The sequence below is a fragment of the Enhydra lutris genome, unplaced genomic scaffold (assembly GCF_002288905.1).
Source record: "Enhydra lutris kenyoni isolate GAN:26980312 unplaced genomic scaffold, ASM228890v2 scaffoldscaffold17, whole genome shotgun sequence".
In the NCBI taxonomy this organism is placed as follows: Eukaryota; Metazoa; Chordata; class Mammalia; order Carnivora; family Mustelidae; genus Enhydra; species Enhydra lutris.
Window position 1 is genome coordinate 2,717,581 of NW_019154101.1, and position 17,473 is coordinate 2,735,053.

Here is a 17,473-nt window from a genome sequence, read left to right on the forward strand (position 1 = left end):
ATCTAATGTTTTGTCCAGAGTTGCATTGCTTCTTAGATTTTCACATGGTGGCTAGACATTAAAGTGCCTTCATAATCTATCTGGGTTGTCACTTTAAAAGAACCATGTGCATGGTGTGAAGAAGGGAAACGGGAACTAGCAGAATAGAGTACCCCATTAAAAACAAAGAGCCTGGGGCACCTAGGTGGCTCAGTGGGTTAAGCCTCTGCCTTCAGCTCAGGTCATGATCTCAGGGTCCTGGGATCGAGCCCCGCATCAGGCTCTCTGCTCAGCAGGGAGCCTGCTTCCCCCTGCCTCTCTGTCTACTTGTGATCTCTGGCTGTCAAATAAATAAATAAAATCTTAAAAAAAAAAAAAAAAAAACAAATCCCAAAGAGCCTGTCTATTTGTGGCATCTGTAGGTGACATCAAATAGGCAGTAGCTCCTTCCTGCTTATCCCAGACATGGGCCAATTGCACTAAGAAAATCTTGAATAGTTTATTCTGTGCCCTTTAGGGTTTAGTTTTTCTTCCCAGCCTTCCAAATATGTTTAGAAGTCTCTTGACAGCAGAGAATGTATCTTCTATCACATATGATTAGTGCTCAGTGAGGTGCTGTCCCTAACAGAATGTTGGCAAAGGTCTGTTGACTGTAATGATCACATGGATTTAAGCAGGAAAATAAAACTCAAAGCCATAAATCTTTGAGTTCTTTATTTTGGGTGGTCTGTACTGATGCGACTATAGAGAATGCGTTTATTTCCTTTTCCTTCTGCCGTTTAATCATCTAGTGGTGTTTCCAGATAAGAAATGCAAATGGAATGTATTACCTAACTGGACCATGTATAACTCATGTATTCTAGGGTATGGATGCTTGCAGAATTGTTTCGTGTCATGAATTCAGCTGCTAATGGATGAGTTACCATTGTAGAGAACTGCTCTCCCCTCGGCTGCAGAGACTTCTTGAATGTTGTCAATATTTGGAGGCAACTGGAAAAGGGAGCCCTCTTGAGTGACAAATGGCTAAATATTCAGAATTTCAATGTGGACTGGGAAGATAACTCAAACCCCCTTGCTAAACCGAGGAATCTCAGAGTTCCTGGCAGTGAGGAAACCTCCAGAGCCTGCTTGCAAGTATCCTTAGGAGTGAAGCAGTTAACTGAGGGTGGCAGCTTTATCTTGCGTCCAATGGACTTGTGGTTTGCTGGTGAAAGTCTCTGGTAAATGATTGTTAGAGACGTCTCATGGGTAGCTGTTGCTAGTCACTGTGTTTCAAAAGCCTGTTGATTCCTGTGCAAGGTGGTACAGCACCCTCTCTCCCTTTCTTCATTCCTGATTCATTCAGGTCCTCCTGCGAAAGATCTACCAGATCCACGAACATGAACGACGAAGAAAATAACACCGTCTATGACACAGTCCAAAAGGAAGGGTTGTATGAGCTTTCAGAGCAGCCAGAAGAGGATGAAGTTCCTCTTTATGATAACATCCACGGAGGCCTGCCAGAAAGCAATGTCTATGCCACTGATCTGGAAACCCATGAATATGACTCTGTTTATGTGACTGGAGGTGAGGAGAAGGGCTTGACCTCTTCCCAGCCAGAAGCAGCTGGATACCTCCTGCCTGATGAGGATCTTGCCCAGGATCTTCACCCAAAGGAGCAGCAGGAAGACCAGGGCATCTCAATGGAAGAGTTACACTCACCCACCCAAGACCAGGAGCCTGGCCCGGAGACACCCCAGAAGGATGGAGACAGGAAGACGGGACCCCAGCTTTCCCCCCAAAACTTCACCATCCAGCAGAGCAGGACCTTATTCACCAGCAATTCTGCTGCTGATGGCTTGGAAGCAAACAACCCAGCTTCCACACACCCTGAGATCAGCCTGTTTTTGAAGGTAAGGGCTGTCTCTGATAGGTACCCTTGCATGGGTGGATGGACTAATTGGGGTCTTCTTTTGCTCCAAGTGTCCAGGAAGAGATGCAGGATGTCCTGGTCTTTGGATCTCAAGACATATTCAAGAGTGGGGCTGGTTAAATGAGTCAATTCCAGAGTTCCCTCAGGAATGCTCCAAAGTATAAGAATTGGAAGGCAGCTATGCTCACCACTATACCACCAACGCCAAAGTATAAGAATTGGAGAGTGCATTTAAATTGTGTGTCTCAGTCATTGACTTTATAGACTACAGGCAAAGCATGTTTTTTAGAGTTCACTTCCAAGTGAGCATAAAATGGAGCTCAAATCCTTACCTATGTGACAGACATTGAGTATTTTTTCCCGACTGGTTAGATTTCTTTTGTCAACTCAGTTTGCAAAAATGAAACTAAGTCTTGCGAGAGGAAATCGAATCCACAGTCAGCCAGGCACCGGGGTTTCCTTCTTAGTATTTCTAAGGTCACAGATACTTCAGATATATGGTCAATAAACGTTACCTCTGTCACTGAGCCTACCCTTTCAGCATCAATATAACGAAAATACCTGATGAATCATGAAATGATTTCAGTGGTAAGAGTATTAAGATGCTAATAGCCAGTGTTAATGTTTAATGCTTAGATAGATAGATTCTCAGAACTTAGATACTCAGAACTTTAATGCTTATGATGTAGAAAGAACCTTGGTAATCTTTGTTTTAGACTCATATTGTGGTAAAGAACATTTATTACAATGTTATCAAAACATTAAAAAAGCATTCCAGGGCTATCTTTATGAATCATTTTTATGATTCATAAATCATGATTTATAAATCAAAGATGATTCATCTTTATGAATCACAAGGGAAGAACGTTCTTCTCCAACATCCACTCCCTGACAATATTCATATTTACACTTTTCTTAGTATGAAGACCACGTATTAATAAATACTTTGTTTTAACCCACAAAACCCTCAGTTCACACTTATTTGTCCCCTTTGTGGTTTCTAATAACTCCAGTAAAATAGATTTTATTTGCTCATTGAGGATATTATTATTTTTTGACTTTGTATTTTTCCCTAGTTGTTTTGTGTGTAAATTGCATCTCCTTTGTTCTACCACAAGGTTTTTAAAGAGCAACTAGCGGGAGTGTCTGGCTCATACTTAGGGACCCCTCAAAACTTGCCTGGTATTATGTTATTGGGGGGGTGGGAGGGGTGTGAGAGATGAGGAGGGAACTTACTGTCAAGAAATCAGCAGTGTGGGGCTGCCTGGGTGGCTCAGTGGGTTAAGCCTCTGCCTTCGGCTCAGGTCCTGATCTCAGGGTTCTGGGATCGAGTCCCACATCGGGCTCTCTGCTAGGCAGGGAGCCTGCTTCCTCCTCTCTCTCTCTCTCTACTTGTGATCTCTCTCTCTGTCAAATAAATAAAATCTTAAAAAAAAAAAAAAGAAATCAGCAGTGTGGTACAGGAGACAGATTTGCACGTGGTTAATTTCGGTGAATGAGAGGCTCAGCTGAGCGCAGTGGGTATTCCCGGGAAGGAGCAATCAAGTGTGCGGGAAGGAATCAGGAGAGGCTCCGCTGAGGAGGTGACTGATGTTCAAACAGGTGCATACAAGCAGCCTCCCAGCTTCCAAATCCACATCACTGTTATGTTAGTTAAAAACAACAACAACAACAACAACAAAAACATCCCACAAAACCCTGCACTTAGTGAGGAATAGTGGTGTATTTTTCTCGGGACAGAATCATCCATGCAGCTTTATGTAGCCGACAAGGTGGATCGTGGTCACTGGCGACACCCATTAAGACATTTGTAAATTTGGCGGAGTGTTGATTTCCCCAGAAGTTAGCCTGCCAAGGGTGCCGAAACAACGGAAGTAGGAGAAAACAGAAGTATTGGCATCTCCCGCTGGTATCGGCAATAGGAAAAACTGTTTGAAGGAAATGTGTGGTCCTATGTTAATTAAGATCTGTAGTTCCCAAAAGCAAATATTGGCTTTAACGAACTCTTTAGGTTTACATTCTTTTTTTTTTTTTTTAAGATTTTATTTATTTATTTGACAGACAGAGATCACAAGGAGGCAGAGAGGCAGGCAGAGAGAGAAGGGGAAGCAGGCTCCCCGCCAAGCAGTGGGTTGGATCAATGCTGGGCTCCATCCCAGGACCCTGGCCTTAACCCAGTGAGCCACCCAGGTGCCCCGGTTTACATTCTTTTTAATGTAATTGTTAAGTAAGACGCCTCAGCTCCTATGTGGGCACTGTTTTTTTTAAAGATCTTTAGCAGTGCTCAGTAAGAAGAGCGACGCTCCCCATCCCTGCTTCCTCATCCGGCACCAACCCCACCACCGCTCTTTATTCAGTGTTGAATGGAAAATAAACGCAAAGGCAGAGTCTTCAGGGGGCTTCTCTCCTTACTTGGGAGTGGAGGGCCTAAGTGTCACCTGCTCAGGCTCCTCCCTCCCCCCAGCTCTGGGGTGTGGGAACAGCAGAATGCTGGAAGTCTCCTGGGGTCATTCTTCCCATGAGCCATTGCAGTGCGGACCACTTGGGCTGCGTCATAACGTACTCACTTGCATGCATTTTCAGCTGTTCTAGACAAGCCAGGAAAAATGTCATGCGGGTTTGTCACTGTGTGTTCAACCGGCATTTTACTGAGGCTCGGCCATTTCAGGGTGTCGGGCAATGTCATAATTAAAATATAGCAGTTATTTATTCATTCAATGTATTGTTATTATGTCAGGCCCTGGGTTTATAACAAAGTCCTGGGTCCCCCGCATTTTGCACTGTAGTGGGAAAAACTGGTGGACAATAAGCAGATACAACATATGCCTGGTGGTGATGGGCTTTAAAGAAACATGAAACAGAGTAACGGGTGTGGACGTGTCCTACTGTCCTATGTAACAGATGACCACACAACTCAGTGGCTTGAAACAACACAACAAATTCATGCTCTTGTACTGCTGGGCATCAGAATCTGAACTAAGTCTTATGGAGCTAAAATCAAGGTGTGCGCAGGGCTGTGTTCTTTCTGGAGGCTCAGGGGGCAATCTGTTTTCTTTCCCTCTTCCAATTTCTAGAAGCTGTCTTCATTCCTGGTTCCTGGCCGACGTCCTAACTCCATGGCACTCCCTGCTTCTCTCCTTCTTCTAATCTGACTCCTCTTACGTCCCTCTTATAAAAAGACTTGTGATTAGTTCGGGTCCCCCAGGATAATATAGGATAATCTCCATTTGAAGATCCTTAATTCAATCACATCTGCTAAGTCCCTATTGCCACCGAAAGCAACACGCATGGGTTCTTGCAATTAGGATATGGACATGCTTGGGAGCCATTCTTCAGCTTCCCACAGTGGGACAGAGTGACAGTGAGGAGGGGAGTGAGGAGACAGTGTGGCTGGAGTTGGGGGGAGCAAGGGCGGTAAGGTGGCAGCAGGTGAGGCCAGAGAGGTGGAGGTAGGCACAGAGCACGTGGAGGAAGCCCTTTCCCTTTTACTTGGACTGACATGAGAGACATCAGAGTTTTTTTTGTTTTTTGTTTGTTTGCTTTTTAAGATTCCTTTATTTATTTTAGAAGGACAGAGAGATAGAGCATGGGGGGGAGGGCAAGAGAGGATCTCAAGCAGACTCTGCACTGAGTGCAGAGCCCGACTGAGGGCTCGAACCCACGACCCTGAGACCATGACCAGGGCTGAAATCAAGAGTAAGCCGCTCAACTGGCTGAGCCACCCAGGCGTCCCCTGGCTACCTTTATGAATGCAGACTGCAAAAGAGAAAGAATAGAAGCAGAGAGGACAGTTTGGAGGCAGTTGAAAAACTAGGCAAGAGACGATGGTGGATTGGCCAATGGTGACCACAGTGGAAGTAGAGCGGAGTAGGACTGCAATGGCTTTGAAGAGTGAGCCCAAAGCTTCTGCTGGTGTGATGTATAAAGAAAGAGAAGAGCCAGGGTTGTCTCTAGGGGTTTTGACCAGAGCTACTGAGTGAATGGAGATGTTATTCCCATTTCACCTATGACGTCTTCTCCAGGAATATATGCGCAAGAAAATGTGCTCATACACGGTCTTTTCTCCCTCCCTCCTCCCTCCCTCCTTCTCACCTTTCCTCCATCCTTCTTGCCATCTGCCCATCCATCCATCCATCCATTCATCATTTACAACTTACTAACTACATGCCAGGTACTGGATAAGAGACAAACACACCATATCTTAATGCCAACTGTCCTGTAGGGGAAGACAGAGAAACACAATTCTTGAAGATAATAAAAGGAAAGAAATAATTGCTTCTTGGTCATTTCACTGAGATCCAGTGTAAAAAAGGTACCTAATGAGAGTTGTAGTCCATATTATAGACAGCCAAGAGGGGTGGTGGTTCAGAATTTGCCACACAGGAGTGTGCAAATTGTCTTTATGCGTTCTGCTAAAACGGAGGGACCTGCAGACATAATTGTGTTTGTATGTGTGTGTATAAGAGACAGAGAGAGAGGAGAGAGAGGGAGAAAGCGGAAAGAGACAGAGACAAAGTAGGAGAAAGAGAAAGGGAAGAAAAGAGAGAGAGATTTCTGGCATTTTGTTTAATGCAAAGAAAAAGTATTCTGATGATGGTTATTATAAAGAAAAATGGTACAAATGAACACCACCATCCTGCACGTAATTGATGCCACTGATTATGGCAGGAGGTATATGTCGTAGAGCAGGTTCTGGAAATCTGCATGGTTTGAAATGTGGCTGAGCCAATTAATTTCTGTTAAATTGTTAAGCTTCTCTGAGCCTCAATTTTCTCTTTGGTAAAATGGGTTTTATAATAGTAAGCTCCTCATAGGATTGCTATGAAGATTAAATAAGATGGTCCATATAGTTGCTTGGTATAGTATCTGACATACAATAAGTGCTCAATATTTGTGAGCTTAAGCTATTATTTATTGTGATGAACCTGAACCATCCACAAAATAATAATATTTATTTTAAGCACTGTGCCTTATAGTTAGTAGACATTTCATGAATGTACCATTAGCTGATCCTAACACGGACAGTGAAATATTGTGGAAAAAGCACTGGTCGGGATATTCAAATACAACTTTGTCAATAATTTGCTATCAAACATTCCTGGATCCACATTCCCTCATTTGATTTCAGGGTATATGGCCCCAGATCTTTACAAGGGTGCACACATATGCTACCACATATTACCCACTCTGGGATACCACTTGACAATGATTATTATCTCCAGATTTGGGTGTGGTTGGAAGGACCAACATGAGACCAAAATGCTTTGCCCTTCAGTTCATGTGCAGCCCGTTCCTTGGAAAGCACCTGCAGAGTCTGTCTCTGATGAGGAACTCATAGGATCCCCATCCAGGGTTGCACACGTTGTGCACTGAACACATTTAGGAGGCACTGTTAGCTATGTAAATGGTACCCTCTGAAGTCAGGCAACACAATAGCCCTTGTTAATGTTTCTTAGACTTGTAGCCTGGAAACTTGGTTCTAAAGGAGTGACTCCCTACAATTTGGTTCAGCATAGCAGAAAGTGTCACAGAATTATTAGTAATTGTTGTTTTTGTTATAGCACAGGAAGCTGGTGCTGTCTCAGGTGTCATGGTATCCAAAGTAGGGGATTCAACATAATTCATGAGATATTAGAATATTAGAATCCGTATATAGAATAGTAAGCAATATTTCTATTTAATTTTGTCTAGTCCTCTTACATGTTAATTTTTAGCTATTTAGTAATGTGCACAGTGAGTTCTTCCAGTTGTACATCAGTATAATTTGTAAATGAATGAATAAGCCTAAGTTGTGGATAAATGTTGAAATTTTGTCTTGATAGCAATGTTCAGTTTTAAAAATCTTATGGGCATTGGGGCACCTGGGTGGCTCAGTGGGTTGGAGCCTCTGCCTTCGGCTCGGGTCATGATCCCAGGGTCCTGGGATCGAGCCCCGTATCGGGCTCTCTGCTTGGCAGGGAGCCTCCTTCCTCCTCTCTCTCTGCTTGCCTCTCTGCCTACTTGTGATTTCTCTCTGTCAAATAAATAAATAAAAATTTTTTTTTATTTTATTTATTTGTCAGAGAGTGAGGGAGAGAGAGTGAGCACAGACAGACAGAATGGCAGGCAGAGGCAGAGGGAGAAGCAGGCTCCCCGCCAAGCAAGGAGCCCGATGTGGGACTTGATCCCAGGACGCTAGGATCATGACCTGAGCTGAAGGCAGCTGCTTAACCAACTGAGCCACCCAGACGTCCCAATAAATAAAATCTTAAAAAAAAAAATCTTATGGGCATATAAGGCATCCCTTTCTCTTCTGCCAGCATCTGAGGGCCTGGGAATCTTTACTTGGCCAAGCTCTGGTGTGAACAAGTCCCCTCACCTTCCGTATCCTTCCTGGAAGTTTTCTAAAGCTGAGGTTTGTTTGGAGGCAAATAAAAATTCATAATTGCAGGTGAGAAACTGTAAAATCCCACTGAGAAAAGAGGGAAATGCAGCTGGGTTGGGATGTTCGTGGACATTGCAGGCACTGGGTTCAGCATATGCAAAGGCACAGCAGATATGAGTGTGTGCATAACTCCATCTGATTGGCTGGAGTGGAGAGAAGGCATGCACAGTTTCAGAGCAGATGACGAGGTTGATGACCTAGCAATGCAGTTTGCATGGCAAACTGGAGGGCTTGGATATTATCCTGAAGGCAACCGAGAGTGGTATTGGGAGCAAAGCCATGTTTAGGATGATGGAGAAGCAAATTAGAGAGCATTTCCGCATACTGCGTGGATCAGGACCCAATAGACATGTAGCAAGCTTCATTTCTTTTTGTTTGTTTTTGTTTTGCTTTGTTTTTGTAAGCTTCACTTCTAAAATTAGTTCAAGCACTTAGATATAAATTCATTGTGTGAAATGACCACCTATAGTTTTTTTTGGTAATTTATTCATTCAACTATCTGGATATGTCCAACTATTTAGATACTTGGCTGATACTTGGCTACATAGAGGCAAATTTCTGGAAAACACTAGCCAGTGTGATGCTGATTTACATTTTAGCTATATGTATATCTAGTTTTGTTATATTTGGGTTGGAGAATATACGGATTCAGCACCAAGTTTTTATTGATATCATTTTAGGATAGTTTCTAGTTTTAAAAAAATGTGTTTCTATGGTCTGTCTTAGCTTTGCTGGGCTAGTTAGAAGTTGTAGCTATCACGTAGATGTCTAGAAATGTCTGGAGCCCTGCAAGGGTCTTCCTATTCCATGATCCCTGGTGTCACTAAAAAAGCATGCCAAATGTGTCCTTGGAAGCACTGTGAGAAGAGACAAGTCTGACCCTGTTGCATGAGCCCAATCGTGCTTTCATGGAACAAATGAAGCTTATATTAAATAGAGCAATGAGCAGGTTTGATCAAAGATGTCTATTCTTCTCATAACTTTCTTCTTCATTAGGGTGCTGGGAACATAATCAAACCCCAATTTTAATCAAAATCATTTCCTGGGTCCCATATGAATGAGTTGGCTTTGTGAACCAATGCCATCGATCAAAGAGGTCACAGAATTCTAGTGCTATGATAAGAAAATTAAAAACCAGAAGAGTCCACAAACTTGCCCATGGCTGCCTGCAAATTAGTAGCAGGCTGGGGCTCGGGCTTCTAAATTCAGGGCACTTTCCTTTAAATTGGCATTCCTAGCCTGGGATGCTGGATGTTCATGGATATGCTTCGGGAGGTTTTGGAACATTCTAAAAGTCTATGCATTTATTTATTTATTTATTTATTTATTTAGTGGAGGATGATCTCATGACGCCTCAAGGTTATTTGTCATTATGATGCATTCCATTTACCCTACCTAGATATTCATGCCTTGTATGTCCATGTGGGAGGGAGTAGAATGTGTGATGAATGGCCCAATTCATTCCTTTTTTTCTTCCCTTTGGGGCCAGCTGCTTGCTCTAAGCCTTTTAGTATCTGACAAAAGCTTGTGGAGAAACCCTCCCATAAGGGTAATGAAGGAGCAGGACCTGAATCATCATGGGGATTATGTCAGCTATGAAAATGAAGGCAAGGTGCTATTCTGACATAAATACCCATACTAGGATCCACCTGTTTTCTAGGGGAAATTTTGGACATTTTCCTGCAAGGACTGCAAGCTCTATGTCCATGTACCCACAACTACCTTGGTGGGCAATATTGTCACTTAGACAAACTAAACTTTTGAGTAACATAGATTTCTACCTTTTCACTTCCCCATAGTCTAGTCAATTTCATTCCCTGAATGTTCTCTTCTCTCCGTCTTGGCCACCACTGGCCACTGTCATCTTGGCCACAGTGACTCAACTGGTCCCTCGGCCTCTGGGCTCAGCTCCTCACCAAGAAGCCCCCACCTAGTCACCAGAATGATCCAGATAAAGAGCACATCTGACCATGCTCTGTTTCCAGCCGTGCAGCCCTCCCCACTGTTCCCAGGGAAAAGGCCAGAAAGAAGGGAATACATATGAAGGTCTACATGCCCCATCAGCCTTTCAGCCAAGACCTATAGCATTAGCTGCTACTCCCCACTCACTCTTTGCCTCGAAAAGTGTTGACTTGTATTTTACTGCATCCTTCATGCCTTTTAAAGACTGGGCTTTTGCTCACATTGTCCCTTTCAATGCTATCCCTTCTGGAGACAACCCACTGTCCTAGAAGTCATCTCTTGTAGATGCATTTTCTGGCCCCTCCAATCAGGGCTGGTTGGAGTCTCCTCCATTACTCCAATGTATCCGTTTTCTAGGATTCCCATAGCAAAGTGCTTCAGACTGCATGGCCTAAACAACAGAAATTTATAAGGTGTCAGCAGAGATGGTTTCCTCCAAGACTTCTCTCCCTGTCTTATAGATGGTCATTTTCCTCCAGTGTCTTCACATGGTCTTTTCTCTGTGTGTGTCCATGTCCTAATTTCCTCTTCTTATAAGGACAACCAGTCCCATTGGACCAGGGCCCACCTAATGATTTCATTTTAACTTCATTAACTCATTAAAGATCCTATCTCCAAATACAGTCACATTCTGAGGTACTAGGGATTAGGATTAAACATACACACTTTGGGAGAACACGATTCAGCCCATAACACTGAATGCTACAATTACCTTTTTATATCTGTATCTCTCTCTCTAGCTGTGAACTCTTGCCTTTTTTCCATTCTCATATACTTAATCCATGGCTACTTAAATGATGATTGAATGAAGGAAAGGAGGGAGGGAGGGGGCAATGAGCTACCCCCAAGGATGCTCAGGGCAATGCAGCAGCAGGAAGGCTGGTCCCGGGGGACTGCAACAGTGGAGCTCCAAGCCCCCATATTAGTTTCTTAGAGTCACTGTGACAAATGACCATAAACTGGAGGCTTCAAACAATAGGAATTTATTTTCCCACAACACTAGAGGCCTGAAGTCTTCAGTCCAGGTGTTGGCAGAGCCACACTCCTTCTGCCAGCTCTAGGGGAAAGTCCTTCCTTGCTTGTCCCAGCCTCTGGTGGCTCCTGGCATCCCCTGACTTGTGCCTGCATCACTCCAGCCTCTGCTCCATCATCACATGGCCTTCTCTCCTGTGTCTGTCTCTGTTTTCTCCTCTGAAGATTCTATTTATTTATTTGAGAGAGAGAGAGCACGTGAGAGAGAGAGAGAGCGTAAGAGAGAAAGTCTGAGCGTGGGGAGGGGCAGAGGGAAGAATGTGTGTGTGTGGGGGGGGTGCTAGATCACAGGACCCCAAGACCATGACTTGAGTCAAAAGCAGAGGCTTAACCAACTGAGCCACTCAGGCGCCCCTTTCCTCTCTTCTCCTATAAACACTTGTCAATGGATTTAAGACCCTTCCTAATCCAGGACGATCTCATCTCATCTCTTAATTTAGTTAGAGCCACAAGGTTCTGGCCGGGCCCAGCTTTGGGGAGGGAGGCACTCTTGACTCACTGCAGCCTCTGCAGGTAGGAATTAGTCGAGATGAAGCATGGACATGCGACAGCCAGTCCTGGGGTCCATATTGCCACCAAATGCAAGGGGTTCTGTGAGAAGCCAGTGGACTGTTTGCACCTTCATCTCCTTAGATCCCAGACATTGATGAGAATGCCTGGCACGTTCTTCACATCATTCTGACGCTGGGCAGAAAGCCAGTATTCTGAGGGATTAATTTGATTTGTTGAGCTCCGAAGGAACATTACAATCACAGGACTTGAGGATTCCCACAGCTGTCAGTGTTCAACAGTACAAGGGACAGCCTGTGTTAATGCATAGCCATAGCTAATGCAATGTGTCCTTCCTCCTGGGCCTGCCTTTGTGTTTCTGCATCCATATAATTGACCTAACACTGTCTGTCAATAGACACAGAAGCCAAACCAAACACATTAACCAGGAGAAGGTGAGTAGTGTCAACACAGGGGGCGAGAACACCAACTAACCACGAGGGGGCTGCCAATCACAAGATTGGGGGAGGGGCTTGGTGTTGGACTAGTGGATGACAGATCCTTTTCTGGGCTCCCATTTTCTTTCTCTTTCTCCCTTTTTTTTTTTTTTAAATTTTAAAAGATTTTATTTATTTGACAGAGAGAGAGATCACAAGTAGGCAGAGAGGCAAGCAGAGAGAGAGGGAGAAGCAGGCTCCCCACCAAGCAGAGATCCTGATGCAAAGCTGGATCCCAGGACCCTAAGATCATGATCTGAGCGAAGGCAGAGGCTTTAACCCACTGAGCCACCCAGGCACCCCTCTCTCTCTCTCTTTTTAAGGTATTACTTATTTATTTCTTTGAGAGAAACAGAGCATAAGTAGTGGGGAGGAGGCAGAGGGAGAGGGAGAAACACACTCCACACTGGGCAGAGAGCCTGACTCGAGGCTCCATCCCAGGACCCTGAGCCTAAGACAGACACGTGGCTGACTGAGCCTCCCAGGCACTCCTGAGCTCTCATTTTCTAAAGAGCAGTTCACCAGACTGTTAGATCCTTGAGGAAGGGACCCTATTTTACTTATCTCTGCAGCACAGTGTCTTGTGGGCTGCTGGACTTGTCATAGGGGCTCTGTAGGTGTTGCTCAGAGTAAAATGAACTCCCAGGTATCCTTCACCCACCTAATGGAGTAAAGACCATCCCTTGGAGCAAATGTGCATATTTGGACACTTAACTTCTCTGCTTTAAGCCCTGTCCCTTGCCAATGTGATCAAGTCCACCCCTGAGCATAACCAAGATCCCAACCCTGCCCCCAACAAGCTAACGGCCTCTCTGGCCCCATCTCCTTCTGCATTGTTATGCCCCCGGAATGCTGAGCTCCCACCAGACCGGCTTTGCCCAGGCTGACTCCTCTGTCTATAGCATTTCCTCCCCTCTGTCATCTGACCAACTTCTCCTCATCTTCCCGGACTCAAATACCCTGGGAGGCCATTTCCAAACCTCCAGGTTGTTCTATGTGATACTCCCTTAGTGTTTACCTCCATCAGAGCATGTGTCACCTAAATTACAATCATCAAAAAAGGCTGCTCCTCCCTAGTCTGAAAGCACTGCAGGGAAAGCATTCTGGGCCATTTCTTACTCCCCTCTGTGGGTACACCCAGTGTTAGCATGGAGCCTGGCCTGTAGTCAAGGCTCATAAATATTTGTCAAATTGACTGAAACTGAACAGGTTGTGGGAAGAGCAGTTAAGTTCTTTTAATTAATTAATTAACTAATTAATTAATTAATTTGACAGAGATCACAAGTAGGCAGAGAGGCAGGCAGAGAGAGAGAGAAGGGGAAGCAGGCTCCCCGCTGAGCAGGGAGCCTGATGCGGGGCTTGATCCCAGGACCCTGGGATCATGACCTGAGCTGAAGGCAGAGGCCTTAACCCACTGAGCCACCCAGGCCCCCCCCCCTTTTTTTTAAAGAGTAAACTTATTCGTGTATTTTGGGGAATGTGGTCAGCTTTAAGCAAATGCCCTTATGTCCCTGCATCCACTGATATTTGACTTGGAGGGGGGGTGGGTGGGTGGGTGCTGAGTCCTGATAAGAAGCCAGCTGCTAGAGGAGGGAAAAACAAAGAGGAAATTCATACTTACTGAATGTTTACTTTGAACCATGCTCTGTGCTAGGCCACCTGCTCTCCTGGTATTATTTCTGCAGTGAGACTTAGGAGGTAGGTCCCCATCTGGATAGTGACACTGACTAGCTGTGCAACACTGGCGAGGTCACAGGTACTCTCTGGGCCTTAGACTTCTCACTTGTAAAAAAGACAGTTGTAGGAGACGAACCTGAGAACCTCCACGGATTCTAACCTGCAGGACATGGAACTTCATTCTACCCTGCAGTAAAATTGTCTCCATCCCACGGGGACCTTCTCTCTTTCACATAAGTTTTTACTATTGCCATGCTCTGAAGTATGTATTGAACATACTCTTAGGGAGTCCTGTGATTTTTTAAATAAGGCCAGGAGGAAACGAGGAGTAAAGAAGAGAGATGTTCACGCAGAGTAACAGGATTTGGACTCAAATCATACTGAATAACAGCAGGTTTTGGAACTTCACTGACTTTTTTGCTCCTTTAAGTAGGTTTATTATTTGCACGGCTCAAAATTTCAAAGGTACAAAAGATAGAGTCGCTCCTCCATCGGATCCCCTCAGATACCCCATTTGCATTTCTGAAGCAATTCATTCTAAAAATTTCACGTATGTGTTTCCAGAGACATTTTGTGCACATTCTAGAATAGATATGTGTGTTCAATATTTGAAATTCTCTCCTTTTTTTTCCCTTTTATTAAATACTTATGACATTACCATATATCCTATTATATTCTTTGCTTCTTTGGGGCAATTTTATGGGGATATAATTTGCATACATCTAGCAATTTTGAGTGTACACTTCAATAAGTTTTGGCAAATGTATACAATTAGTAACAAGCATCATGATCATGATGTAAAACATTTCCATCACCTCAAAAAATTCCCTCCTGTTCATTTGTCATGAATCTCCTCCCGGTCAGCCTCTGACTCCTGGAAACCACTGATCCTCTTTCTATCACTACAGGTTTGCCTTTTTAGAAAGTATGTAAATGGAGTTATACTCTGTGTAGTCTTTTGTGTGTGGTTTTTCTCACTTAACATTATGCTTTTGGATTCATTCTTGTTGGTGTATATATCAGCAGTTCGTTCCTTTTTATTACTAAGTAGTATTCCACTGTATGGATATGCCACAATCCATTCATGCATTCACCAGTTGATGGACTCTTGGGTTCCTTCTCAGTTTGGGGCTTTTATAACAAAGGGACTGTAAATGTGCACACATAACCTTTTGTATTGATTATGCTTTCATCTCTCTTGGGCAAATACTTAGGAGTGGAATTCTTGGATCATATGGTCAGTGGATATTTTACCTTATTAAAAATTTCCAAATTATTTTCCAACTGACTGCCAGAAATTTGATGAGACTTCTAGTTGGTTTCTTTCCAACACTTGGTATTTTCAATCTTTTAAGTTTTAGGCATATTGGTAAATGTATAATGGTGTTTCCTTGCAGCTTTAATTTATATTTTTTAAAAATTTTAGTCTTGGTATAGTTAACATACAGGGTTATACTCATGTCAAGGGTACAATATAGTGATTCAACACTTCCATACATTACCCAGTGCTGATCATGACAAGTGCCCTTCTCAGTCCCCATCTTCTGTTTCACCCATCCCCCCACTCACCTCCCTTCTGGTGACCCACCGTTTGGTTTGTTCTCCATCTATTTCCTGGTCTTTCTTTCCTTCTTTCTTTCTTTTCTTATCCTGTGTTCATTTGTTTTTTTCTTAATTTCCACATATGAGTGACTTATATCGCTTAGCATTGTACTCTCAGGATCCACCCATGTTGTCACAAATGTCTCATTTCTTTTTTTATAACTGAATCATATCCCATCGTATATATCCACCACTTCTTCTTCATTCATTCATTAATCAGTGGACCCTTGGGCTGCTTCCACAATTTGGCTATTGTAAACAGAACCACTCTGAACATAAGAGTGCATGGATCCCTTTTAATCAATGGTTTGTATTTTTGGGTAAATACCCAGTAGTGCAATTAGTGAATTGCAAAGTAGTTCTATTTTTAAGTTTTTGAGGACCCTCCATACTGTCTTACATGGTGATGGCATCAGTTTTCCTTCCCACCGAACAGTGCAAACTGTTCCTTTTTCTCCATATCCTCGCCAACACCTGTTGTTTCTTGTGTTTTTTATTTTAGCCATTCTGTCAGGTGTGAGGTGATATCTCATTGTGGTTTTGATTGGCATTTCCCAATCAAATGAGTGACGTTGAGTTTTTGTTATTTTTGTATTGTGTCTTTTTATATTGAAATTTTTTTATATTGAATTTTAAGAGTTCTTTATATAGTCACAATACAATTTCTTTATTAGATAAGTATTTTTCAAATAGTTTGCAAGTCTGAGGCTTGACTTTTCAATTCCAGAGTAGTGTCTTTTGAACACAGAAGTTTTGATCTTGAAGAAGTCCATTTTTCATTTTTTTTCTTCTATCATTTGTGCTTTTGTGTCCCAAGATATGATTGTCTAACCCAAGGTCACAAAGATTTTCTTCTATATTCTCACATCATCTTTTAAAAAGGACATCTTTATTTCTTCCTTTCCAATCTGTATTCTTTCCTTTACTCCTTCCTTTCTTGCTTTGTTCTCATTTTTACAAGGAAAATATTCAATCGTTCATCATTAAAGATGACATTAACTGTATTTTTAAGATCTTATTTATTTATTTTGAAGATTTTATTTATTTATTTTAAAGAGAGAACAGAAGGCGGGAGGGGCCGAGGCAGAGGGAAAAGCAGACGCCTCTGCTGAGCAAGAACCCCGACATGGGGTTCAATCCCAGGACCCTGAAATCATGACCTGAGCCAAAGGCAGACTCTTAACCAACCGAGCCACCCAGGCGCCCCTCACAGATATCATAAGTTCTTTTCTATTCCTAGTTTTTTTTTTTTGAGAGTTTTTAAAAGCATGAATGTGTATTGAATTTTGCCAAATGTGTTTTATCATGTGGTTTTTCTTTTTTAAAAGATTTTATTTATTTTAGAGAAAGAGTGTGAGTGAGCACACGCCAGTGAGAACATGTGAGTAGGAGGAGGGGCAGAGGGAAAAGGAGAATCGCAAGCTGACTCCCTGCTGAGCACAGAGCCTTCCTGTGGCAGGGTTAGATCTCATGACCCCAAGACCAAGATCCAAGCCAAAATCAAGAGTGGGTCACCTAACCTACTAGCCACCCAGGCACCCCTCATCTAATTTTTCTGTTAATGTGAAATAAATTCATTTATTTTCCTGTGTTAAACCAACCTTAGATTTCTGGGATCAGTCTCACTTAGTCATGATTTATCATTATTGTCATAGATTGCTAGGTTTGATTTACTACAATTTTGTTAAAGTCCTTGCCTTGGTATTCATGACGAATATTAGTCTGTAGTTTTCTTTTAATTTCTTTGTCTGGTTTTGTTATCAAGATAATGTAGGCCTTACAGAGTAAGTTGAGAATGTGTTTCCTCCTCTTCTGTTTACTGGAAGAGCTTTTGTGGAATTTTTTTCTTTAATAGTTTCATAGAGTTTGCCAGGGGAAGCATTTTCACTAGAGATTTCC

At 43.0% G+C, this 17,473-nt stretch overlaps 1 protein-coding gene across 1 annotated transcript in view; it reads left to right on the top strand.

Moving 5' to 3' along the window:
- The first annotated feature begins 1,358 nt into the window (after positions 1 to 1,358).
- LOC111147701 (chloride intracellular channel 5) overlaps positions 1,359 to 17,473 on the top strand; it is a 154,205-nt gene continuing 138,090 nt past the window's right edge. The window contains exon 1 of the mRNA XM_022503934.1: positions 1,359 to 1,871. Coding sequence (XP_022359642.1) covers positions 1,359 to 1,871 — 513 coding nt within the window. The remainder of the gene's footprint in view (positions 1,872 to 17,473) is intronic.